This window comes from Micropterus dolomieu, linkage group LG20 (assembly GCF_021292245.1).
Source record: "Micropterus dolomieu isolate WLL.071019.BEF.003 ecotype Adirondacks linkage group LG20, ASM2129224v1, whole genome shotgun sequence".
Lineage (NCBI taxonomy): Eukaryota > Metazoa > Chordata > Actinopteri > Centrarchiformes > Centrarchidae > Micropterus > Micropterus dolomieu.
Genome location: NC_060169.1, coordinates 14,339,079 through 14,366,504, shown reverse-complemented (window position 1 = coordinate 14,366,504; position 27,426 = coordinate 14,339,079). Strand labels below are relative to the sequence as shown.

General features: G+C 39.8%; 1 protein-coding gene and 1 long non-coding RNA gene across 5 annotated transcripts in view; one reads left to right on the top strand and one right to left on the bottom strand.

The window, feature by feature from the left end:
• gpc5a (glypican 5a) overlaps positions 1–27,426 on the bottom strand; it is a 310,361-nt gene that overhangs the window by 207,449 nt on the left and 75,486 nt on the right. For 2 of the 4 annotated variants that reach the window (XR_006822159.1, XM_046032404.1), the window contains exon 8: positions 22,526–22,688. Coding sequence is in view for 3 of the 4 variants with exons in the window: in XM_046032404.1 (XP_045888360.1) it covers positions 22,526–22,688 (163 nt within the window). In the remaining variant the exon portion in view is untranslated. Of the gene's footprint in view, positions 1–4,520; positions 5,179–7,739; positions 7,780–22,525; positions 22,689–27,426 lie in introns of those variants that run through there. The other 2 variants (XM_046032405.1, XM_046032407.1) reach the window with 2 other exon arrangements.
• LOC123958790 lies at positions 26,062–27,407 on the top strand. Its single transcript, XR_006822160.1, has 3 exons — positions 26,062–26,517; positions 26,804–26,991; positions 27,362–27,407. It is a non-coding gene; the product is annotated as an uncharacterized LOC123958790 (long non-coding RNA).

Here is a 27,426-nt window from a genome sequence, read left to right as displayed (position 1 = left end):
TGCAAACCAATTCCACAAGTTGAAGTGTCACTGAAGTAGTCCTGTGAGGATTTTATGTATGCCACATGGAATAGCAGCTTCTACCGATTTATTTATTTATGCAGCTTTGAGCAAACAGGCAAAGGTAGACTAGATGTGTGACAGGAAAGGATGTTTTTAACACTTTTACATTAACAAGTTCAAAGGAACCTTCTACTGTTTGTTCTGTATTGTCTTTGTAACAGCAAACTGGATTATAGAATTAAATAGTGCAGGGTGTTTTGCTTGAGCACGACCTCTGTGTTCACCAGCATGTTCTACAAAAGCATGACCCCTTTGATGTAATCTGGATCAAATAGAAAGTTGGTCACTTAAGATTTGGCAGACGCCGTACTTTTTTTTTTTTTTCCTCATCTTGTAATCTCTGTTGTGTTGACTAATACCATGTTTTGATTTGCCTTCCTGCACAGCAAGAATGTACAACATCTACGTATGCTCACACTGTACAAGTCAATCGACTGGTCATGACATTACTGCTCACACTAAAGGTGAACCTGCAATTGGTTTCGTCCATTGACTATTCAAACAAGAAAACTGCCTCCTCAAAACGTAGACAAGAAAGAGAAAGTCAGCGTTACTTTGTGTAATTCTACTATGAAAAATGCAGGGTCTAAAACCCATGTGTTCGCTCGACACTAAGTCAGAAGTCCTTCCCCCATTAAGGTGATGGTTAATCTGGTCTGTCTGCTACCTGTGTGCATAACTTTTACTGACTAACTCTTATTAGGAAATGCATTTTGACACTCCTGTACAATTAGTGATATGGGCTATTATTCTGTTTACAGAGAACTGGGTGAGCTTGAAAGCATCTATAAACAAGATGCATCTATATTCGAGATTTGCAAATTGTAACACAACTGTTGTTGTTTAAGACACTTGGTGTGGCAGCAGGCACTAGTTTTGGAGAATTTAGTCCTAATAAATCTAAAACAAAACATTAAGATTTATTTTTATTAAGCGACTACCAGTCAAAAGTCAATACCTTAATTAATGCACCGTTCAGTAAAGCAAATTTAAATGTATAATTACAAATATTAAGTAAAATTTGAATTCAATTGAGTTGACTGAGACTGGCTTTTTTGAGACATCAGTGTTCTGAATTGTACATCATGGGCCAGATTTACTAAAGTTTTGTGTGCGTAAAAACGTGTGCAAACTTGATATCACCAGCAAATTAACATTTAAGCTGATCTACTAACGGTGTGGGGAGAATGATGTCTTTCAAAAGTGCAAGATAGCACCTGTTGTTCATTTACTACTTTTGCCTTAATGAATATGCAATTTGAGGGGTTTCAATTTTATTGTGCAAAGTAGTGGGAGGTAACATGCAAATACATTTATTTACTACATGCAATGTGATCTACCAACTGTTCACAGTGCGCTGGTTGTAATATCAACACAACCCTTTGAGAGGGAATGGGGCGTTGGGGTTAATAGGGCCAGGGACAGGAGATCGCGTGGCAGTCGGTGATTGTTCCCTCTGGCTGGATGACGCACGATCTGCAGGCATTTCTTCGCGTCTGGGTCATTCAAGCATACTGTAGCTGTTTCTGCTGGGGTTTCCCAAAGCAGTTTTTTTTTAGGTGTGCTGTCGCAAGTACTTAGTACAATCTCAGGCAGGATGGGCATGTACATACAATTTCCACATACTTTCAACAAATCAAGGTTTTTACGCAGTGGCTGCTTTCCCTCCCGACTCTCCATGGCGGAAACCATTAAAACACGCAAAACCCTCATTTAAAAAACTGTTTGCACCTGTTGTCATCTACAATATTTTTTAGTTAATCACCCATAACAGTTACTACAATTACACGTGCAATATTTTAGAATACACACGCAATTTAGTAGTCTTTATTCGGGGTGTTAGTAAATCCGGCCCCATGTGTATAAAAAGGTATTAGTTGTCTGATAAAAATAAATACATAAAAATAAATACTAGTTACATTTACCATTACTAAAAAACTAATTCCAAACACTAGACTCAAGAGACTATGTGTGTGTGGCATGTTAAGTGATTGTGATTTGAGAGATATGAGAGCATTTGAGTGCTGCACACAGTGTTGTGACATTTAATCACTCTGACGTGGAAAATGAGTGATTGTGGGTCTTGAGGAAGAAAACCCGGTGAAAAAAATGTGACTCCCACAGGGGGATCACAAATCACTGACACATATCAGCTCTCTGTTATCTGGCTGATATGATTGTGTGGTTGCAAAACTGTTGACATTGGGACAATTTCTGTTCCAGATGGTTATCACTGTCAAATGCTCAGTCTTGTTCTCAGTCTCTTCAGCTCAAAAAGCTGCATTTTCTTCATTCAGATAGTATTTGTATTGTTTCTGAGATGTATAGTTTGGAGAAAGAGATTTTGCACAAATATTGGAGGAGCCATTCTTTGCCAAAGGGGCAACAATCCCTCTGCATTATTATTTACACTTGCTTATATAAAAAGCTATCTTCTCTAAATTTGAAATGCATGCAGTTGAAAACTCAACACATGAGAGCATGTAGATGGGGTCAAAAGGTCAGTATTGTTTGAATGATTACAAGAATAAAAAGGACATCTGGTGCCAAGTCTAGTAGCTGTCTCCGCCTCCTGAGATCTTTGTGCACCCCACAGAGTTTAAAGCGATTGAAATCTTAAAGAGCAAAAGGCTGCCAGTAGTAATTTTGTGGGTGAAAACATCTCATCAGAGAGAGAGAGGTCAAAAGAAACAGGCAAGAGTCATTCAAGCTAACAGGAAGGACACAAGTACGTGATTAAAAGCGCAGCAAAACAGCGAGGTGTAAGAGGACATTTTAGTGCCACATCTTGTTGAACCTTGAAAATGTGTAGGTTGCAGTACCAAAAGACCCTACACGGTTCCACTGCTTTCATCTAATGAGAAGGAAATGAGGCTTCAGAGGACAAGCTATGTTCACCAAAGCTACATAATTGAACATGTTCAAAACCTTTGATTTCTTAACATGTTGCTATAGGGTGAATATTTTTGTTGTAAATAGTATCCTGGATCCATCCAGTCTGTGTCAAAGGAACAAACGAGTGATGGTGGTGTAGTTCTGTAAGTAGTATTTCTTGGCACACATTGGGGCCCCTCATTGCCAACTGAGCATCATTTAAATACCACACCATTCTCAGCTGCTGACCAGGAGCATCCCTTCATGGGCACAGTCTAGCCTTTTTCAAAAGGATTCTTCCAGCAAGATAATGGACCATGTTACAAAGCACTCATTATCTCTAGAAGCTTCCAAGAAAATTGCAATGACTTCACTCTTCTCCACCAGCCTTCACAGTCACCAGAGTTCAACTCAACAGAGCACCTTTGAGACGAGCTGCAATGGGAGGTTTGCAGCATGAAAGCATTGCCTGAACCAACATTCCTAGCAAACAACTTAAAAGCCAGTAGAATAAGAAGGTAGAATAAGGTGGTGTGAAGCTCTTACACATTCTTAATGCTCTCTGTTCTCTGTTCTATGTAGAAAATTAAATGACATTTCCATCTATATAATATTTGACTGTATTCATTTTTCTTGTTTTGTCTGACTAAAAGTCCAAACCCATTAATAATTTTAAACACTTTTTTAAAACTAAAAATGTTTTTATAACTAACATATTACAAAAGAGAAAGGAGTGTCCATTTTTAACAAATGTGATTTAAAAAAGGTACAATGTGTTAGATATGGCCAGAAGCTCTCTAAGCTTTTTTTGTCCTATAAAGAAACAGATTAAACTCAAAAAATGAGTGTAATGAAAGGAAATATACTTATAGATATTTTCCTCATCAAACAAAAAAAAAAAAAACTACTGTACTACTACATTACTGTATTCCTTGTCATCAAACTGGCCACTGTCTGTGTTCGACCCCAGCCGTGATCACTAGGAGGCTGCTGAGCCTGGTTCCATTGCCAGCTCACCTGGCTCCGATTCTGGTGCCCATTCTGGATTCAGACAGCTAATAGGACCGCTAAGTTAGCGACACGGTCAACTGAACTAACTAGCTAACAGCAGTATTGACCTGATATGCTGCCCCCTATTTTTTTGGAGTTTGAATTCAACAGGTGGACAGTAGTCTCAATTCTGACACCTTGTACCTTTAATGCAGACTGCATATGCAGAAGCTGTGGGACACAGTATCTTTCAAAGAAAAAGTATTATTTACATTTTAAGATTTTTTATTTTGGGATATTTTTGTTTTACTCAGAATATGTTAGCCTATATTTCATCATCAGCAAACAGGCCATTAGTTTAAAAGGTGAAATAGAAGCAACAACTAATACTTGAAACATTTGATCAATATGTTGTTTATGGTCTCTATTGCTCAAAGAACAGATCACCTATTTGGAATAGAAGACAATGGAGACTTTTACAAAGCATCCTGCACGCCATGGAACACACTGATTCAGACCTGGAACATGGCAATCAAAAGCAGATTATTTAAGCTGTACGATTCTCTATGTATTTATTTGAAGACAAACATGGGTCGATTGAGAAACCATGATTTTATTGATAATGTAACTGCTGCTTTGCAGTAAATCACAACCACTATTTAACCTCAAAATGTAACATCATCAAACCGGTCCTCTTCATTCGTGACCATGACAAACATCAAGCTGCTGCAGCAATGTTTCCTGCCTGTGTCTCAGCCCTTTCCTTTATTTCTCATCCATTATCACTGAAGGTCAACACAGAACATCAGTCTGAGTAGATTCAGACACCTTGTTCCTGTTGGGCAACTCAGATTTTCACCGGTTCACCTGACGTGTTTCTCTCAGCGAGTGTTTATGTGAGAGTATGTGCCCATGCATGCTTGTGTATAGATGTGGTTGTGGGTGTGCATACTATTGAGAAAGAGTGTGAGATGAGGGCTTTTGCAGCAGACATACAGTAGATTTTTTCTGCCTGGCAGGGCAGGCAGGCAGAGAGGAGGGATGATGGGAGAGCAGCGTGTGAGTATGCCAGGGCTGCTGATGCACATCTAAGGATGACCTTGGAGGTCTGAGGATGAAGGCTGAGTGAAATTTTCAGAGGAGATGAAGAGGGAGGACACAAAACCTGCCTGTCATATGTCACTCTACTGACAAGTGGGGTGTGTCATGCAAAGTCCACTTTCATGTCGCCACAAGCTGCAGTATACAATTCTGTAAGAAAAAAGGGCTGATTTCAGTGGTAATCAATTGCAAATTCTTTTTTTCAAGAGAAAAACTACATTTTCTGACCTTGTTGAATGTTTTTGTCACAAGGGAAAAGGCTTTCTACCCACTTTCAAACATAAAATGGTGCTGCGTGGTAGGCAACAGAATTGAATATCACTGAGGCTACGCCACAATGTTTTTTTGAAGCAAAGCTAACTGTATGGCTTAGTCGATGGCAATTTCGGCTGGCTGTATATTAGGGGTTTGCGACATTGACAAAAAAATAATACCTAGATATTTTCTGGAATTTTGTTAATAACGACAATTAGACAATATTTGGCATCCTTCACAAATGTGTTTGTAAAAGTCATGTGTGAGCGTAGTGTGTGTGTGAACGGGTGTGCAGATGAATGGCAGCAGAGCAGAGAGCAACGGGATCAGCAATAAGCCCTTAGTTTTGCAGTAATCGTCACTGTAAGTTACAGTGGCCAGAGAAGACTGTAGGGCTGACCCCGAATAGTCGAAGATTCAATGCTTCAATGGGTGGAGCCTGATTCAACTGTCAATCTCACAGTTCTTTTTTAAATAGCCGGCTACTTGAAATAGACCCGTGAGGAACCGCAACGTGCATGCAGTTGTCGGCAGCACACCAAAACACACAGGATTCGACTATCAGTCAACTATAGGCAGGACTTGACGATTCTGATTTGACTCTGTAAATCCTTCGTCGGGGACAGCCCTAAAAGACTGTAGCTTCTCAAGACTACAGCGGAGCTCCCATGTGTTGCTTGCCAACTACTGAAGAAAGAGTAAAGGGGGTTAGCTCCGAAGTCAGCATCATCTTCCTGACTACGGTCTTAAGCCTAACAGAAATGGTTAACAATAGGATTAATCATTGCTTACTAATGATATTAAGGGACATGGGGCCAACAGGTCATTTTTATGTATTTGAAACTGAAGCATTCAAGTAAAAACAACGTAAAAACACTTAAATAACCAGCACAAGTATTACTGACATCAAAAAGCATAAGTAAACCATTTCATCTGTTGCTATTTTAGCCCTGAGTTCTGTTGTAGCTTTGGCTTTAATTCTGTCATCATTTTCAAAGCCAAACCACCTCCAAGCGAGTGAGGCTGATCCATGTCTAGCAATTCAATCTAACAATGTAGATTGCAAAGCTGGTGGTGTCATAAATCGTTCGTCAGCTATTGATTGTTCAACTCTATCACACGTGTACTGCATGCATGACGCAGTGACTGCGTGCGGACAAGGTGTTTGATAGTTTTTTGCTGTCAGTCAATGACGTAGCCTACTCGATAATGTCTGCTCACACATAGTTAAAACAACAATTGAAATATTATCGTAGACGATACAACGCACCCCTACCGGTCAGTCCACTACTTTGGTTCAGACTGTAGTATCTCAAATAAGTATTGGTTGGATTGCTATGGAATTTTTATTCATGGTTCCCAGAGGATGAATCCTAATGATTTCCCCTTAACATTTCCTTTAGCGTCACCATGAGGTTGACATTTTTCATGTTTTTAGTGAAATGTCTCCAAAGCTACTTGAAAGGTTTACCATGTAATGTGATAAGACATATTCACCCAGGAATGATTTGATGATCCTGACTTGTCATCTAGCTCCACCGTTAATAACCAAATACTTGTAAATGTAAAATACAAAATTAATGACATTTCCATCAGCTTCGGCCGATTCTTTGTGCTTAGTGCTAATTAGCAAATGTGAGCATGCTAACACCCAAAACTAAGATGTCGAAGATTGTAAACAGTAAACCTGCTAAACAGCATGTTAACAATGTCTTTGTGCGCATGTTAGCATTTAGCTCAAAGCAATACTGTGCCTAAGTACAACCTCACACAGCCACTAGCATGGCTGTAGACTCTTATAGTTTTGTTGTTACTTTAAAGGTTAATATTCTTCCTTGTACACCTGGGACAAATCAATGACAAATTAAGAACATCTATTATTACCTAATGAAAAATCTACATATGGAATGGTGCCCATTATGTAAAAAATTAGAATCCAGTCAGCGGGGGAAGTAATATGCACAACAGTCAACATCAGAATAAAGGGTTAGTGTTACCTCATAGTGATATATCATTTTTTGAGTAAATCATTATAGGAAAGCTATTGTACCATTTTCACATTTAAGCTTGAAACAGATAAATTGTTGCCAGTCAATAGCCTTGAAAGCATCTACGTGGCAACGCACAGACAACAAGTAAGAGACTAGGAGTAGACAGGTTGGAAAAGGGTCAGTGTGGATTAGTTGCTGGGCCATTAGAGAATTAGTCGAAACATTCAGCATCTGTGCTTATTGATAGAGCAGACTTTTGGTAGATGGACTGTGATTCTGACACAAAGCTTATTATTAAAACAGTTCACACGATGATGTGTGCTTGCCCTTTTCATGGTTCATTAACACAATGAGAAGTCCTTCCACATTCAAACCGCAGCTCATTAAGCCAGCCATTAAATCATGCATGGTGTGAGAAAATAATTTAAAAACAGGAATGTGCTATTGAAGATAATGACAACTTACTGTGGTTAAAAAGCTTTGTTTAAAAAAAATCCACAAACACCTGGAAGGGAAATGATAAAGAAAATGCAAGGTTTCTATTATCTTACAATAAAAATGTCATTATGTTTACTGTGGCAAATCAAAAAGCAATTGCATTTTATTTTCATCATAGCATGGTTGAGCACGCAATGACGTTCAAAGCACATACAGAAGGTGTGTATTTCATCTGAAACAGAATCCAATCTGAGCTGTGACCGTATCTTAATACACAGCAGATATTAATCTGCATGCTTTCATCTGTCTGCTTTGCAGCTTACTTATGTGAAAGGGTACAAATTTTCTTACTCGTAAACAGGCAGCGACAAAATCTTTTTTTGTGTGTGTACTTGAACAAGGACGTAACACAAAGAGAAAAAGCCCCGGAGTATTTGGAAATCAGAAGGCAACCTGCTCATACAGTATGTCTATGATCTAACTTTGATGTTATTGCTGAGTGACATATATCCCTATTATTTTTTGAAAAGGTGTAATATAGACCATATATATGTCCAGGGATCATATGACCTTTGATACATGACAGAAACCTGCATTAAGGTAATATATTTATCGTTACTTGACTGTAACAAATAAAGTATTTTAAATGTTAAACCACATCAAGGTGCACAGCCTCACGGACAGTATTTTTGTTATGCTTACATTACCTCACCAAATTTTAGTCTTATAAAAACAACTACGTCACTCACATCTATCATTTCCAATAGTTGAAAGCAGGCTGAGTTGAGAAGGCTGCATGATTATCCATATGAGTTAGATAAGCCCACAGCAAACGGGGGAGGCATTCATGATGAGTCACAAGAGACTGATTACATAAACTAATCCCACAGTGAAGCTAAAACCTCGACAATCTTTGGAAGAGTAGGAGGCAGTGGGGTTAATATGTTTTTCAAGGTAGTTTAGTAATCTAGGGCATGTCAAGGTAAACTAAATTCAACTGAGAAAGCATCAATAACATAGCACACAACATGTAACATGGCTCATTCTCAGATCTACTGATTGATCCGAGGAACAGATTAAGCCTAATATTGAACGAGAGATTAATTTAATTGTTCTGATAATACTGCCAATTTGAGAGTATATTAGCGGACTTATGTTAGTGGTTGAGGCCTGTAGGGTTGACACTATACTGTTTGTCTTAAGACATTTCTACCAGCACTTTCTACTACCTAGACTGCAGGTCTTAGTGCAGCCTATGTTGGATCTGTTTCAGAGCTCACCACCACTAGTCAAACAGCAGAAGTTACACAGCCAGTAGTGTTAGGAGAAATTATGCATATGTTTGGCAAATAAATTTTCAACTGTGAGGTCAAGAATACTTCTTTTTCTTCCTCAGGTTTTTCAGCTAGAGATAAATCCACTGGATACAGAGGTTTTATTTCTGCCGTCAGACTTTTGAGAATCCAAGCTTTTGTGATATAAAAATGAATGATACATCAATGTATCACAACATTTGAGCATATATAAGGATTAAGGATCGACGCATTAAAAAGAAAGGAAGTGGTAGTATATTTCATAAATAATAGACCACCCATTTAAATTAGGCCAACCATTTTGCATTAAGCCTATAGGGTGTTTCCAACGCAGGAAGTTTCCCAAGGGACCAAGACCCTTTTGAGGAATTGATCAGGAACTAAACGTGTTTCAACCAGAAGAACCAATGACTAAATTTAGTTCCTGAGGTCCCTGCTCAGTGGCAGGACTTTCTGATGTTTCAGAAATGGTCAGGCAGAGTTTGCAGGGCTGATTATACATAAGGTCACAGTAATGAATGTCACCCCCACCGTGATAATGGGCAATATATCAGTCACCTTTTTACCTGCAGTTGTAAAAATGTAATCAAAATACTCTGAGGTGGACCAACTTTTCAAAAAATGCTGAATTAAGACTTTAAATCATTTACTCCAGAAGCTCTGGACCCCTCTAATGGCAGATGGTGTCTTTCTAGCAATCTCTGGCAACCACCTCATCTGTCTGCCGATGACAGGAGCCACTTTACTAATGCACTCCTCAATGCTTCGTGTTTCATACAGTGTCCTTGACGCTCACCTCAACTGTCTCCAGCTACAGTAGACTTGGGTGGACTCTTCTGTAGAATGTGAGGATTTTACTTTTTATTGATATCAAAACCTTTAGTTAAATTTTTTTTGTGTCTGAACATCTGACCATCAGTAGGGCATACTGCATGCATTGAGGCGATACTTAGGTACCCTGGATGTTGCCACCTTTTCTTGGTGTTCTTGATTTCTAAAGTTGTCCTTTCTCCAGTCTGTCATGTGGCTTTTTGATAGTTTGACCCCTTCAGTTCGAATTATTCTTCCTCCATTTGCATCCACTCCACTTCAAATCAGGGCTCGACGGGGACAAAAAAAAAAAAATCGGCCCTGGCAATTTTGGCCCAGGCGGTCCAACAAAATTGGTCGGACACCCATCACCAATACACCATCCTTCCATTTAAGGGCTCAGATTAGGGGTGTGATGAAACACTCCCATGAGAAGTAACATTGCACAAGGTTGGGGCCATCACAAAAAGTCAAGAATATATTTTAATGGGCCTACTATTTAAAAAAAACAAAAAAACTTGTTGATAGGGGAGTCTATGGGTCCTCACCCAGAAGAGTTTGAGCATTAAACACTTAATTTCCTGCATTCTGGGCACATTTTCTGGAGACATTTTCTGCACCAGGGAAGCACAAAATTCAGGTGGCAGGTGACAATTCAGAATATAAAAATATAATAGAATATAATGCAGTAATCACTAGCTTATTATTGTTTTAAGTTACTTTTTTTGGACAACACAGTTTCTTCTATATTTACATTGCATTGCATGCTTATTGTGCAAATAAACCTTTTCATAGCATTTTTATTTGTTATTTAACATTTCTTGGTGCAGGCTATTTTTCAGAACATTTTTAACAAATGCTTTCAAAAAGTGGTGGGTACATACACCGGCCCCAAAGGTGCGTCGGCCCACTGGGCATTTGTCAGGTATGCCAGATTACCAGTCGAGCCCTGCTCCAAATGGCTTCCCAGTCATTATTGTAGATCCTCTTGTCATTCAGCTTGATGGCTTGCACATCGATGAGGTGACTCGTGGTAGCCCCTATCACGAACCTGTATCCACTCGTCATGGTGATCTAACTGAAAGGGTTAAAGCCTATGCAGAACAGCAGCAGGGATGATGCAATAGGTTGATAGGGATCGGCAAATAATAGTCACTTGTCTGATCAACTTTGAAGGCAGCTTTTTGTGGTTTTCTCCACAAGCCCACTGAGTTTGTGATGTTTCTCTTATTGTTTTGTTGACCTTGTATACTGCAAGACGTTTAAAGGATCCATAAGCTTTATGGTTGTTCATTCAGGCAACAGCCGAGCAATATGGCTATCAACATATCAACATTTTTTGGAGGATGTATTTTGTGGTGATGTTGACCTGTTATTTAGCCTACCATCATTGCTGTAAATGTGGTGGACAAAATAATATCAACACATGTCAGTATAAACGCAATACAGTTCAACAGCACCACAAACTGCAGCCTCTAAAATGGCCATAAAGTTGAATCAACAACTCTCTAAAAACAAAAACTGAACACTACAACCTTTATGAAGGGAGGATTTATTGCAGGACTGCTGCATTAAACTGCAGTAGTTTTAGCTGGTTGTACCTAAACTGGCAACTGGTAATGTATATACATCTCAATATGTATTTTAAAGCTTTAAGCTTTGGCTTCTTTATGGAGTTATATACCTTTTTGTGCATGTAATAGGTTTGCAGAGTGAAAAAGCTCCATGTCCAGCCCAAAGGCAGTTCCCATCTCCCACAGAAAACATTGCTCTGAACTGCCTGAAAACAACTCGTTTGTAGTCCAGCCTTTTCTTCCGCTTTCTTGTGAAGTCACTAGAAAACATGCGTCATAATGCTCACCTGGCGGCTAGTCTGACACGCCCGCAAAAACACTCTCTCCTCTCCCTTCCAAACATTAGCTACCCTCCAGGCAGTCAATTGACATTAAGTTGTTACTGTGATGTAGAGACAGTGCACATTTAAAACTTTATGGATGAAAGATACATTTGTTACAAATTAATAACTCACCACTCTGGAACTCTTGCTCCAGTCCATGTGTCTAAGCTGGTAACGGGATCATATACAGCAGAACCAAAGCCGTGTTTACCGGCTTCTCATGACCTGCCCTACTCTGCTTCTTATTGGCTACTAGTCCTTGACTAGGAACTGCGCATGTGCAACTCCCAACAAAGATCATGTAGAGGTGAGATGCATAGCTAAAACGGCATGTTCAACACATAGGGTGAAAAGAGGAGCTGCAGCAATGTGTAATATGAAAAATAATAATAGGATTAAAATAAAAGGATTTTGGCAAAGGTGTTCGGTATTAATGTTAAATAATATATGCTTCAGCCCTAATCCCAGTACTGTACTATCTGATTATCCTTTTAATGCTACTTTTTCAACTCCACTACAGTTCAAAGGGAAATATTGTACTTTTTACTCCATTACAAATACATTTTTGCTTAAGTTAGTAGTTACTTTGCAAATAAATATTTTGCATACAAAACACATGATGCATTTTTATTGATTAAAATACCCGACAGTACTGTATGTAAAGTACTTAAAATTAGCTTCACCTCAACAGACTACAACAGCAAAATGCTACTTGCACATTAATGCATCAGTTATAATAATCCAGCAACATAATACATAACACTACAACACTCACTCCTTTTTCTGCATTATGAATACTTTTGATACTTTAAGTACATTTTGCGTATAATACTTACATACACTTAAGTTAGATTTTCAGTGCAGGGCTTCTACTTCTTATGGAGTATTGCTACTTTCACTTAAATAAGGATCTGAATACTTCTTCCACCACTGCATAGTCCAGACTGTGCTTGTGTTTCATCTTTGTACAGTAACAGCTCTGTCTTCCAGTACCTGGTGCTTTGGCCCTCTGCTGTTGTTTCTAATCCCCTGCTGAGCTTGAGAAACACATGTCCCTTCAGCTTCAAGGATTTGATATCTGACAGGAGTTTCCATGTTGGACGGTAGTTGGATGTCGCTATTCCCTTGTGGTTATCTTTCATGATTAATATTGTCCTGCCTTGTGATAGAGAGTCAGCATACAAGTCTGCTGTCAGCTCATTTTCACTGTTACTTTCTTCAACCAGTAGGTGTGGATTGTTTCAGGACCCATTTGTTTTTATAATGGTGACTGGTTCCCGCTCAGGATGACTGTAGTGGTCTGGTTTTGGGTCAATTAGCAACTAAGCATTGGTGTTACTTACTTAATCTTTCACCCAAAGGTGTATTTTACACAAGTCTACGGTTCCAAACCCATATGTAAACCAAAGTCGCATATCAACATTAGCTTCTAAAGCTTTAACTACACAATATTCCACAACAGCTACAGCAGCTCCTTAATATCAATGAGAATGACATTCAACAAAACCTGAAGTGCACCCACCCAGCTAGAATACAAACAAACAGCAGTTTCATTCTCCTGTGTTACATCATTGCTACTGTGGCTGCAAGTCATCATTTTGGCTTTTTACCAATTTTCACTGAAAATAATAACTGTTTTTTCACCACTGTTTTTGGTAAACTACGAACAACTCTACTGAACAACCCCAACACCAAGTGAGGAGAAAATTTCATTTTCTTACATAGTTTTTTTTTCCAAAACTTAAAAATACGATCGTCGACAAAGTATAAATGTAAGAGTCATTTACAATATATATAAACAATATACCTAACTTTACCTATTGAGTTAGGGCCCCTTATTTTACTATTTGTGCAGTGTATTACGTTGTTAAATACTCAGCATTTGACTAGCAACAGACATACAACATTTGAACATAAGACTGCACTATTCAGAAAGAGATAATGGTATTTTTCTGAGGCATAAAAGTCTATGATGAATCACTTAGTATTAATTAGCTCAGTGGGTTAATTTAATAGAGTGATAAACAGACAACTTAGTCCACCCAGTAAGGCTCACTGGTCAAAAGCTTATAAGGCACACTGCTGTAAATGACTTCGATCCCATTATTATTGGCACAGAGGAGGGCAGGAGACACAGCAGGTGACCTAATTTGATCTCACACTGTAATGAGGATAAAGATCTTTCTAATAGGCACAGCAAAGTATCACAGGGCCTGTTAGGAAAACTCCGAACAGCTCCCAGTGATATGCCTATTATATGACCAGCAAAGTGACCATGATGTAATTCCCTATCTCTCAGATCTTTCATTTACAGATGGAACACATACAACACCGTAAATTATGACAGAAAATTGGTTTTACAAAATGTGTGCCGTTGAACGTCATCATGCCCATTATCACTTGACATTAGATAGTGGTTCTACATGCAACAGCTAGATTCAGTCATTTACCATTTAACAGCCTGCGTGGTAGAAGCTCAGCTAGCATCAAATACTCTCCTGCTGGGATACTACTAATTAATAAGAGTCATGGTAAGGGAGCCTCTCCCCTTCCCCTCATTGTGCTTACTTGCTAGAAATTGATTTGTGTCTCTCCTGCTGCCACTGTGTCTGACAGATGTCTTTTTGCAGTACAATGCCCACGCTGCAAGTAGTCACAGTGTCTGCAGCTAAACTATGCCAGGCCAGATATGATGCACAGAGCTGCCTGTTGGGTTGGAGCATGAAAAAACCTCTTCAGCCTAGTTCACACTACACGATTTTTTGCCCAATTTGCCAGTCGGAGAGCTCGGCGACCGTCAGGCTGTGATCAGGGGTAAATCAGCAATCGATCTGCGGTCGCCAGTCGTTATGTGTGAACTACTCAACGACGTGTCAAAACGGTTCCCTGACACATCGCAGAAGACACCCAGATATCTAGCATGCCAAATATCTGGTGAAGTCGGCCGACTCGACATCCACATCCAGCCAATGAGAGAAGGCAGCTGGCAGAGCAGGCAGCTACTTTTTCACTGCAAAACACTTTTTACTCACCTCCAGCTCTCTCTGTGGCTCAGACAATCCCTGCTACCTGGGTGTGCTAATCCATTCTTTCACCCATATTTTTTGTCTTTATAATTGCTATCTTCATAATAACAAACAACAGCTGTTTCGTGTGTAGTGTCCCGTCATTTCCCATTTCACATTTCACGTGTGTTTTCTTGACAAAACGTGGTTTGGAGACCATCGTCGGGTGACAGAGTTGTTGTCAGCTCGTGTAGTGTGAGACCCCGTGTCACCGATCAGTCACGTAGTGTAAACGCCACAACGACTACAAGATCCCGTCACAAGACGGCAAGTTGTGTAGTGTGAACAGCACGGCCATAGGCCAACGCTGAAAGTTGTGTAATCTGCACAAGCCTTTAGTTGTTCTCCATTGAAAGCATTGTTGACTGAATCCAAGGTTTAGTATATGATAAAGGGCAGTTGAGGAAAATCTGTGTTTTTCCGTTTCTAGTATTTACATGTTGTAAATCAGCTAGGAAGAGTACCTAACTTTCTTTTTTTAGCCATGCTAATGGCACTGCTCTAGGGATGACAATCGTTTGGTCCAAACAGAAATATCTCAAACTACTGGACCTACAGGAAGGGTGAATCCTAATTTCTGAACGGTTCCCAGAAGAAAATTTGAGTACATAAGTACATAAAATGAGTTTAAACCTTTTACATTTGCACACAGCACACACAGCCACAGTCTGGACCAATACAGCTCCACAGAACGTTTCTTAATGAGTATTCCAATTATGTCTATAATAATTAGGAATTACAATCCTGGTTATGATGCTTTACATGCACTGTAATACGCTCCAGTACACAACACTCTGATCATTCAATAGTTTTGACACTGAGGTGCTAGTTCTCATCTTAAATGTTTTTATTTAATTAAGGAGGAAAAATGGGATGTGTTGAACTAAGAATTGCAAAAATAGGGCCTGATGTGGAAAGAAAATACATTAAATCCTGGATACTTGCTCTCTCTGGCAGTGGTGGAACGGAGATAAGCAGATTTTCTCAACTACTGTACTTTTACAGGTAGGTAGGTACAATTTTGAGGTACATGTACAGTATTATGCATTTAACTTTTATGCTGTTTTATACATCTACTCCACTACATCTTCAGAGGGAAATATTGTACTTTTTACTCCACTACAGCTGGAGTTACTAGTTACTTTACAGATTAAGATTTTACAAAAAATTATCATTGTATGAAATGTGATATTGTGCTGCTAACGTCCTCTAGCATCAGTAATGATATTCTAATAATATGATTTGAATATAGTGTGTGTGTGTGTACACACACACACACACACACACACACACACTTAGCAATTATTATTTTTTACTTCACTTAAGTGAAATTTTGAATGTCTTGTATATAACACATAAAACACAACAATATGTAACAGTATTTCTACAGAGCAGTATTGCTACTTCTACTGAAGTAAAGGATAGTACTTCCTCCACCACTGATCTCTGGTATGTCTTGAATTACTGACTTTTCTTTGGTCTGCATTACCTGAGAGCAGTCAGTGTCCATGTTAAACAAGGTGAAGGCGAATCTGTCTTTTATCTGTTTTTACTGTGTGCTTATCTGGGTGTACACAACAAATCAGCTTAATAGTATTTTTACAAAGACAGCAACTCGGTCAGGTAGATCAGCGATCTAGAGTGCAATGCTATATTTCTGAAGGATGAATTGCTCACATTGTTGCTTCTTGTCGAACACATAACATTCTCACACAGTAATTCTGCCTAATGAGGATTATCCCTTAAATCAGGCTTGCTTTGTCAGTATTGAGCTTATCCCATTTTATTTCCTTATCATCCTGATCTATCGTCAGCATGTTCTACTGATAAACATCAAAGACATAAAGGAGAAGGATTATGGATAATTGCAGAGAAATAAATCAAATTAAATTATACATGGTGTTTAAGTTCTGCATCTGGCACTGAGATGGCAACATGACTGTACTCAGTTTAGTTTGACAGACTGGCATGCTTGTCATAAAATGGCAATATTTCACACATTCTAGTAACTTCTATATAGTCAAAAATCTCAGACTTTACTCTATAAAGACTGCAATAAATATCAGAACACCAACCAACACATCACATATTTCTCTCATTTCATTTTTCATCACATCTCTCTCACTCTCCCTGTGATTTTATTCATGTGTGAAAAATTCCACAATGATAGTTGGTGAGATGTTATTAGTACTTTTTTATCTCAGCTTCATGGATTTTTCTACATGGTTCTTTTTTGAAGTTTTGCAAACAGACTGAAATAAAAGCTTGTACATGTTCATTAACAGTATATCACCACCACAGTGATTCAGCCTCATGATAGCAAATTTATCAACTCTGTTGCTTCAGTAAGATGTATTAACTCTCAAATGTATTTCTAGCAACACATAAAACTAAATGAATTACATTTTCTATCCATGGAGAGCAACGTTAATGTATTGACTGTCAAGGCATTTGGCAACAGCTCAGTACAGCTGATGCAGATTTGTACAACTTGCTTGTCTGATCTAAACAAGTGTGATGATCACAGTGTATCCCAGACACAGCAACCCCTCTCCCTGCACTATGAGCTGTGTGCTGTAGCAAATCAATTCATGTGCTATTTGGCATATGATACCATCAGGCAACTTCTGGTGACTTCAGTCAACGCTTTAATTAAAAGAGAGTTGGCAGCCTCTTCCTTGTGGAATTATTGCAAGTTTTGTTGCATCGTCTTGATCAATGCAACCAATCTCAGCCATAATTGAAAGAACTTACAATTTTGCAAACTGCCAACACAGAATCTGATCATTGTACTTTCTGTTTCTGTTCTATTTCATACTGAACCAAAGACCAGAAGTTGACAGTGTTATGGTTGCCATTCTCAAGAGTCTTATCTAACATGAGCTTGTCAGAGGGGGAGTACAGAGACATGGACTAATGCAGTCCTCCAAATAATGACAAAATATGTTGTTTGTCCGTGTTCTCTAGAACAATGTATAGAGACTATTTCTGATCTGACAGCCCTATAGGCAGGATGACGTGACCTTCCAAAACTGATACAAATTACTGTTAATAAATTTTTTTTATCTGTTTTATGATGGTTATGGTTTGATTAGGGTTAGGCACAAACACAACTAGGGAAATGTGTTCGGGGTTGAAATGTTACAACAATAACCAGACTGTTTGGATTGGTCAACACCAGAGCTGTGTGCTCAGCCCCCTCCTGTTCATGCTTTACACCTACAAATGCGAACGACACCACCATCATCAGATGGATTTCAAACAACAATGAGCAGGGATGTACTGGGACTAAAATTCAGACCGAGACATTATGACAGAGAGGCCTTTTATGTGAGCGCCCTTGGGTCGCGAGCAAAAAGATTATTTGCAGTTATTTGAATAATTTATTATAATAAAACAGTGTTTTTGTGGTATAAAGAGAATCAGATTATACTAAAGACCTTCAAAAAACTTTAGGATGACACCTGCCTCCTCAATTTGTATAAGCAAGTCACAACTGCACTGAGCAAGACCACGTCAGGCAAGCCTAAGCTGGAACACTTAAGTCACAGCACATACTGCTAACTACCAACATGTCATGTGTACAGTCAGTCAGAGTGCTGAAATAGTTACAGAAGCTCACACATACACACTCACATACTCAATATATAAAAAATAGAATCAAAAAGTACAATGCAGTCTCATAAAATAGAGCAGTGTGTATGTGTGCATAAAAATCAAAGCCCTTGCCTTCAACTCTCCCTGCTCAGCTTCCCCTGTGCTGGACCCTGCCTCTGCTTGTACTGATTGTACAGCTACAGATGCATGAGAAGAACATCAGTAATAAATATGATTAACAATGATCCATTTTCTAATTCTATCTATGCATAATATCATGCATAACTAGCCCTCAACACTGCCCCTGTACCGGTTACTGTTCCACCACCGTATTTAGCTGCCTCTTGTACCAATATTTTTTTCTTCTTAATTCTTATGTTTTTGGCACCACCCATTTCTTTTTCCCTCTCCCTTCTTTTCGACATATTTAACGCTTATGTTGCAATTGTTACACAAACCTGATGGAAAGTAAACTGCTCTGATCAGCGCCTGTGAGCCCATCAGATTTCAGCAAAACAAAATCAGCCTAAGATGGGAGGGGCCGCTCGCATACCCCCAAAATATTGAAAGTATTAGTTTGGCCCAGTCTGACACACACACAGCAGCTGACCGGCCTGGAATGGAATGGACCTGCCATTAATGAGTCTTCCTGAAAGCCCCGATAGCCAGTCTGCCCCTAACGATGAAACTTCATATCAGGAACAACCTACTGCTCAGCGTCAGCAAAACCAAGCAGCTGATCCCTGATTTTAGGAATAAGGAGGAAAAGACACACTCATGTCTCTAGCGGTGGAGCTGAGGTGGACCAGGTGAACAAATTTAGGTTCCTGGGAATCAGCATTACAGAAAACGCTGGTAAAGAAACCTCAGAAACAATTGTAGCAGCCTGAGCAGAGCCCAAAGAATACTAAAGGACAGCATCCACCCCAGCCACAGTCTGTTCAACCCGCTGCCGTCTGGTAAGATACAGAAGCATCCGCTGTCACACCACCAGACTTCAGAGCAGCATCTTCCCTTAGGTACTGAGACTTCTAAATTCATCCTCAGCAGTCCACCATGAAATTATTTTTTTATTTTCTGTCTGCATCTATTTGTTGCCCCGCGACCTGATTCCGGATAAGCGGGTGAAGATGGATGGATGGATGGATGGATCTATTTGTTGTACTAAATAAACTGAAATAAACGCAGAGCTCAGTGCACGGTTGTTGAAATGAGAAAAAATACTTGTTTGATTTGATTTGGCTACACTCAAAAGTAGAGTGAGCTAACCATCACCGTGAGGGGAGCAACACGATCTTGTTTAATGGGGATAACAGTGCACATTTTGTGCCACAAATAGTGGCTAGAAGCTAGAAAGAGAAGTTCACAGCTGGCCAGCCACTGTGTGAACTGAGTGTGAATATCTGATGTCGATTTTGGAAAGTTACAGAAATTGTCGGCGACAGCCCCCCAATCCGACATCAAAAAGGTGTGGGGGGTGCGGGTTTCCTAAGTTATTCAATCATCCAACAAGCATTTCTGAAGAGACATACTTATTGTCCCCTTAGGGCGAAGTTATTATCACTCCACACAATTATTGTAGAAAGTGAGCCTTTATATACCCTCTGACCAAATGAAGCTAAAGAAGTAAAATTCCGTTTGCAAACCACATTAGCAGACTTGGTTATGTGTGAATGGTAATGACTAAGTGTTTATTGGTGGCTGACAGGATTGGTACAATGAGGGTTTAACACGTGTTTATTAACCAGTGCCATACTCAAGTTAGCATCTGAAAGTCTTATATGTCTACATTGGTTACAAACAATGATGATGGAGAATGATTCAGACGACAGTGGGTTGCTTGTTTATCTGTGGCTTTTATTCACTCCTACAGTTTGAAGAGGTGTTTTGAATTAAACCTCCAATATTATACCTTCTATTTAAATAGCGCCTGCAGATAAACACCAATATTACCCAATTTTATCTTCAAGGAAAAGATTAGAAGGACTGATTTAATTTGTTTTATAAAGGTAAGCTCCAATTAAGACTCAAGCCCAAGAGCAGTTTTCCTTTTTTTCTGTATCTAAACTATAATAGATAAGTACTTTGCTGTACTTTGAAAGAGAAATAAAACATTATGTTTTAGTGCTGCTGTATCCTTGGCTTGCATCCATCCATCCATCGTCAACCGCTTATCCTGCATACAGGGTCGCGGGGGGGCTGGAGCCAATCCCAGCAGACATCGGGCGCAAGGCGGGGTACACCCTGGACAGGTCGTCAGTCCATCGCAGGGCCACACATAGACGAACAACCACTCACGCTCACACTCACACCTAAGGACAATTTAGGGTAACCAATCAACCTAGCCTGCATGTCTTTGGATGGTGGGAGGAAGCCGGAGCACCCGGAGAGAACCCACGCAGACACGGGGAGAACATGCAAACTCCACACAGAAAGGCCGGGATAACTGGGGTTTGAACCCACAACCTTCTTGCTGTGAGGAGACGGTGCTAATCACTGCACCACCTCGCCGCCCCCTTGGCTTGCAAATTCTTCTAATTAATTCAAATCTACTACAACAATACAAACCAAAAGAAAAATACCAACACCAAACAGCCACAAAAATAATGTAACAATAATTGTAAAAAACAAAACTGCAGAATCCTACAGGGACTGACCAGAGCTCTGGTTCAGGTGGGGAATCCTCAGTATTTGAGAGGGTCAGGCAGCAGGGGACAAATGCTCGACAGAGGTCACAACAGACAGCGGGTCATAAATATGGGAGACAGGCTGATCTGGCCTATGATAAGGAAAGGGCGGCTCTACTGTAATGGGTGATAAATGTCAGATGCTCCTTACAGGCTCAGATGAGCGATTGTTAAGCAGCTTCCCTGAGCCTGAGCTGCTAAAGCCTTGAGACAGACTGACAAGCAATAAAGGAAACATTTACACGGATAGAACGACTTGTTTGGATGACCCCCCCCCCCGCTGTCGCTGAAGGCAAAATGAGAAAGGTGATTAATCAGGTTGTTAGCATGTTTAGAGTAGAGGAGAGGAGGAATCCATGTGTTGAGAGGAGAGGAGAATGTGAAAGGTAGCAAAATGAAGAGGAGAGCTCTGCTGCTGTGATTCATTAGGGGTTACGGATCCTCTGGGGAGCAATAATTTTTAAAGTAACGGGCCTTGATTGCAATAATGTCCCCATAGCAACTATTATCTTTAATGACTATTATTATGGCTGTCATAAAATGGAGACTGGTCTTATTATAATTTAGTATTATGCAACTGCGCATTTGAATGTCTTCACTGATCAAAAACTAGTTTTAATTTTTCTATTCTGCAACTTTAAAAAGGTAGAATTTAATTCAATTTTTGAAAATGATGTAGGTAAAATGTATTACTTGTTATGGTACATTGCTGTTTATCAGTCTTATTTTATACTTTTGATCTGATGTTCTTAGTGAACCTTGATTATTCTCCTCATACACTAATTAAGTCTAAGAGTGTAACCAGTGGTGGAAATGTGGGAGAGCGCAAGGGAACACTGTTTCAGAAAGTAAAACAGTTATTCACACTATGATTGTTAAACTTGAATGAATCTGTGGTTCACCTATATGCCAAACCGCAGGGGGGGGGGATCTGTACAGATCACAGATCATCTACGATCCGTTACACCACTAATTAAGTCTGTGTTAGGCTATATGTTTTGAAACCTCTATTAGTAATACACTAACCTCTGTTTAGTTTAGCTTATTACATTTATTTGTCAGGGACCATGTACAAAACACATTAACCCCATGCAGAGAGAAGAGATGCTTTGCACTGTACCAGATTTAGCCACTAGCTACTTTCCATCTGCTGCCTCTGAGGAGGTAGACACATACGCTACTATTAACTATTAATACAATTAATAAAAATAAAAGATCAAAATGCAATAAATAGCAAACATATATACATATTTAAATCATTACACCCAATCCTATACAATATAAATACTTTTCCCCACTCGAATGGAATATTCTTGCCATTTAACTGTACCTCCTTAGGGTAAAATATGCGTAAAGACTGCTGGTTAAAAATGTGTTTGTGTGGCCAACTGGTTGCCATCGCTCAATCAATTGCTCAACAGAACTAAAAAAAGATGAGACTTACATTTGGAGACTCGGGAGACTTTCCTCTTATTTTCGCCCCCACCTGAACCACCACAACCGTCCTCATCATCACAGTCACCGCTGTAACGTCCCTCTGCGTCTCCACTTCCTGTTTCAATCTGGTCCAGTGACCCCAGTTTAGGAATGGACTTTCCCTGTAACAGCTGGTTGCAGAAAAAGACACAACAAGACAAGAAATATTTTTAGCTAAAACATATCTACAAAGTAGTATGTGCCCATGCTTTAAAAGTACGTGTACATTCAATATTCACAGTAGTTTACAGTGAACAAGGTCTCTCATAACAAGACAGTATAGAATAAGTTGTCAGAAAATGACAAGAAAAACGGGTAGAAAATGCAGGGGAGCTGATGATTATGCTTCTAATCAGGCACAGTCCTCAAAAGCAATAAATGAAACTCTACATCTACAGAGTGACTACACTGCAAATGGCACTGTCTAGATTTTGCTTCATCCTGATGTTTTAAATACAATTTTCTAGAAGTGATTTTTGACTTAGAAAAGTCAAATTCCCTACTTTGTGTGTGTATGTATACACATATCTATACATATTAGAGCCTGACAGATTTCGATGAGATTTTTTAAATAGCCGATATATCGGCCGATATTGTTTTTTCCCCTTATTTTAAGAAACGCATGACATAAACAAAGATCATCCCTAAAATGTTGTCATGTTGAGACCATACCAAGATACCATGACATAATGCAGTATAAAAAGATACTTTTTTATTGTTATAAAATAAAAATATAACTACAGAAAAAATTAAATATCTGATTTGTTATAAATTATGGAGTACTACTACTAATGAACATTAAAGTAAATAGTGTATGTATTGTGGGAGCCAGAAAAACTATATAAAAGTAAACTATAAAAATTACCAATATACTACTACTGCTATTACTACTACAAATAATACCATATTTCATATCTAATGTCATTGCCATATTTTTGTTATGCAGTAGTTCTAACCTTACATATAATCTGACACAATGACAACTTTCTAAAACATCATCTATGCTACAGTGACACAGAGGAAACGCTGCTGTTTAATTAATCTAATACTACATGACTGTCTACAAGGAAGATCTGCAACTATGAGATTTCACACTAACGTTTCACATTTAAAAGAAGAGGCAACGTTAGAGAACACGCAGGAGATCGTGTTAGATTCTTGTACAGCTCACGTTTATTCACAAGTCTGTTCTGTACGCTCGCAAATACATTTAGAATATGTCAAACACTATAGTTTAACTGCTCATTAACGTTAGCGCTCCTCCACAGAAAGACACGGCATTTGTGGCTTTGTGGCTAATTTGGCAACGGGTAGCGTTATCTGCTGTAAGTTCTGTTAAATAATATTTAGAAGTAATGAACTAGGGAGAAAGGAGAGGACCGTTCACTAGTGCCGCTCTGTTTCAGAATAAATCTACAATCACGTTTGTCAGCGTAATGTTAGCATCCACCACTCGCCTACTGTAAAACGAAACATCCTGCTGTGACCCGAGAGAGTGCAGTGAAAAACGGTAGGGTTAGCAAGTCTGGTATGAATGTTTTCAGGAGAGGAGAAGTGATAACGGCTGACAAATTAACAACTAACCATGTACAGTGAGTATGAGAGCTACCATGAGCTAGGGAGCTAACAGGTGTTGTGCCGAGTTAAGCCTGCCAAGAATTGCATGCACCTCCAAATACGGTAATATTTCAATTAATAGCCGAGTCCCAAATATCCGCCTACCTCTTTTACTGGGCTGGTGTGGGAACACATTTTGACAAATAAAGGCCTGCCTCAATTAAACGCCTGGTCTGGTTTTTATAGAAGTTCTTTGGGTGTATAAAACCTCTTAAACCCCGCGGGGTCGCCCGCTTAAGCTGCTTCTAAGCTGCTTAACGTTAGATACAAATATTAATGTTTAAACCTAAAGGTATGATCAATATGTCAATATGGACATGCTGAACATTGTTAGATCGGTTAGATTCTCCACAATACCACCGTTAAGTTCATTTAACGGAAACAACAAGACCCAAAGTCTAATTCTTCTAGATTTACCGGTGTAACCTGCATGGCTACAAGAGAGGAAAACGGGTAAAAGTACTGACTCACGCTAACTTTGAAGCGCTCGTTAAGTCCGAATGGTTCCGTTCCTTGATTATTTATAGTCCTTTAGTCTGTAATGCTCCACCGATCAAAAGAATCAAAACAGCTTTTCAGAAAAATGTATCCAAGTTGTGAATCCTGTCGTGTGAAGTCCATCGCTCTCTGTCTGCTAACTTCTCTCATCCTGCACCGTGTTGTTGTTTTCGTGAGGTTGCTGCCTTCAAAATAAAAGCACATAAGCAGTCTGTCGGAGCTAGATCAAATGAGTGACGTGTATTTGATATTATTTGATAATTTTTAAGTATTATTCTGTTTGAAATAAATTGAACTGTTTCATAGTAGTTTCAGTAGTTTAGTGCAAAAATGATCAAAGGCCTGTCCCATATGGACGCCTGTCCCAAACAAAGGCAGGGTCAATTCAGTGATTTTAGCAAAGCCCGGGCTATTATTCAAAGTTTTACGGGTTCTGCTTTTAAACGCTATAATATCCTTTGTGGGGTTCCGATGCCGATGCAGATGTATCTGCAAATAGCTTATATCAGCCGTTAATATCTAAATTGGTCGGACTCTAATACACATATCTATACATTTTTGAAATGTATCTTTTATAGCTTGTATAGCTGTCCCCTCAAAATAACATATCACACAGCCATTAATGTCTAAACCACTGACAACAAAAGTGAGTACACTAAGTGAAATTTCCAATTAGCCTCCTCCCCGGTGTCATGTGACTTGTTAGTGTTACAAGGTCTCAGGTGTGAATTGGGAGCAGGTGTGTTAAATTTGGTATTATCGCTCTCTCATACTGGTCACTGGAAGTTCAACATGGCTCCTGCAAATGCTCCGTATTTGTATAGCGCCTTTCTAGTCTTTTCGACCACTCAAAGTGCTTTTTCCGATTAATGGGCAACCCGCTCTATCTCCTGAGCCACAGCCGCCCCACCTTGTGGCAAAGAACTCTCTGAGGATCTGAAAAAAGACTTGTTGCTCTACATAAAGATGGCCTAGGCTATGAGAAGATTGCAAAGACCCTGAAACTGAGCTGCAGCACGGTGGCCAAGACCATACAGCACTTCAACAGGACAGTTTTCACTCAGAACAGGCCTCGCCATGGTCGACCAAAGAAGTTGAGTGCACGTGCACAGCGTCATATTCAGAGGTTGCCTTTGGGAAATAGACGTATGAGTACTGCTAGCATTGCTGCAGAGGTTGAAGGGGTGGGGGGTCAGCCTGTCAGTGCTCAGACCATATGCTGCACACTGCATCAAATTGGTCTACATGGCTATCATCCCAGAAGGAAGCCTCTTCTAAAGAACATGCACAAGAAAGCCTGCAAACAGCTTGCTGAAGACAAGCAGACTAAGGACATGGATTACTGGAACCATGTCCTGTGGTATGAGACCAAAATTAAACTTATTTGGTTCAGATGGTCTGCAACCCTGTAAGCAGGATAAGCGGTTGACGATGGATGGATGGATGGTTCAGATGGTGTCAAGCATGTGTGGCGGCAACCAGGTGAGGAGTACAAAGACATACAGTGTCTTGCATACAGTCAGGCATGGTGGTGGGAGTGTCATGGTCAGGGGCTGCATGAATGCTGTAGCACTGGGGAGCTACAGTTCATTGAGAGAACCATGAATGCCAACATGTACTGTGACATACTGAAGCAGAGCATGATCCCCTCCCTTTGGAGACTGTGCAGCAGGGCAGTATTCCAACATGATAACGACCCCAAATACACCTCCAAGATGACTACGGACACCCCCTCCCTTCTGGGCTCCTTCCAAAACCACGCCCCCAAAACACGTGAACGCGCGTTGCCGACACCGCAGGAGGACGAGGACAGTGACGAGCGGAGAGCAGCAGCTCACATCAGGGGTAAGAAATCATCTAACTTTATCATTATGAAAATAAACTAACCCAGCTGTTAGTACTCACTATCAAGCTAGCATGTTATTATTGGATAGGTTTAAAAAGACCGAGTTTTAATCAGTAACGAGCTGGCTAGCTAACTGTTAGCAACAGGTAGCTGTGCTAACAGCTGCGGTAACATTGGGCAAAGCTAAAAACAGGCTGATACACATTTTCCCGTTTCCATCAGTTACACTACACGAACGTGTATTTCGTGTTCGACTCATAACATGTACGTTGTTTTGCATGTTAGAGCTTCCATGGTGACAGCATTATTGTCTCTGAGGACTGCACCCCAGAGCCAAGCACAAACCAGGACAGGCCCGGGGTCGAGGCGAAGCAGAGGAGGGAGGGCTGCCGGGGTCCGAGGAAGAAGAGGCAGGACGAGGTGCAAGCCAAGGAGCACATCTTCTAGGACCTGCGACAACAGCATATGAACAGGTGTGTGTGTGTGTGTGTGTGTGTGTGTGTGTGTGTATATATATATATGTGTATATATATATATATATATCTCCCAGTGTACTTGTCTCAAAGTTTCTCTGGTGTTTCCCCCTAAGCCCTTTGACTGTCAATTTTTGTCAATTACTTCTTTATTATCGTTTGATTACAACAACTAACCACAGCTCTGCTTCAGCTATCGGCTTATCTGTGTCATGTACGTTGACCTGGTGTGTAATGTTGACACAGAAGTCCTGTTCGAGAACAACAAGGCCCTGTTCAATAAAAATATCTGATCATGTTGATGAATGTTCTGTCCTATTACACCGATCTTTCCAACTTGGGGTTCTAACAACTATATATTCCTTTACAGGCCAGAATCTGAGGACTGGACAACATCCAGACTACAGTGTTTCCATGCACTACACAAGGCTGACC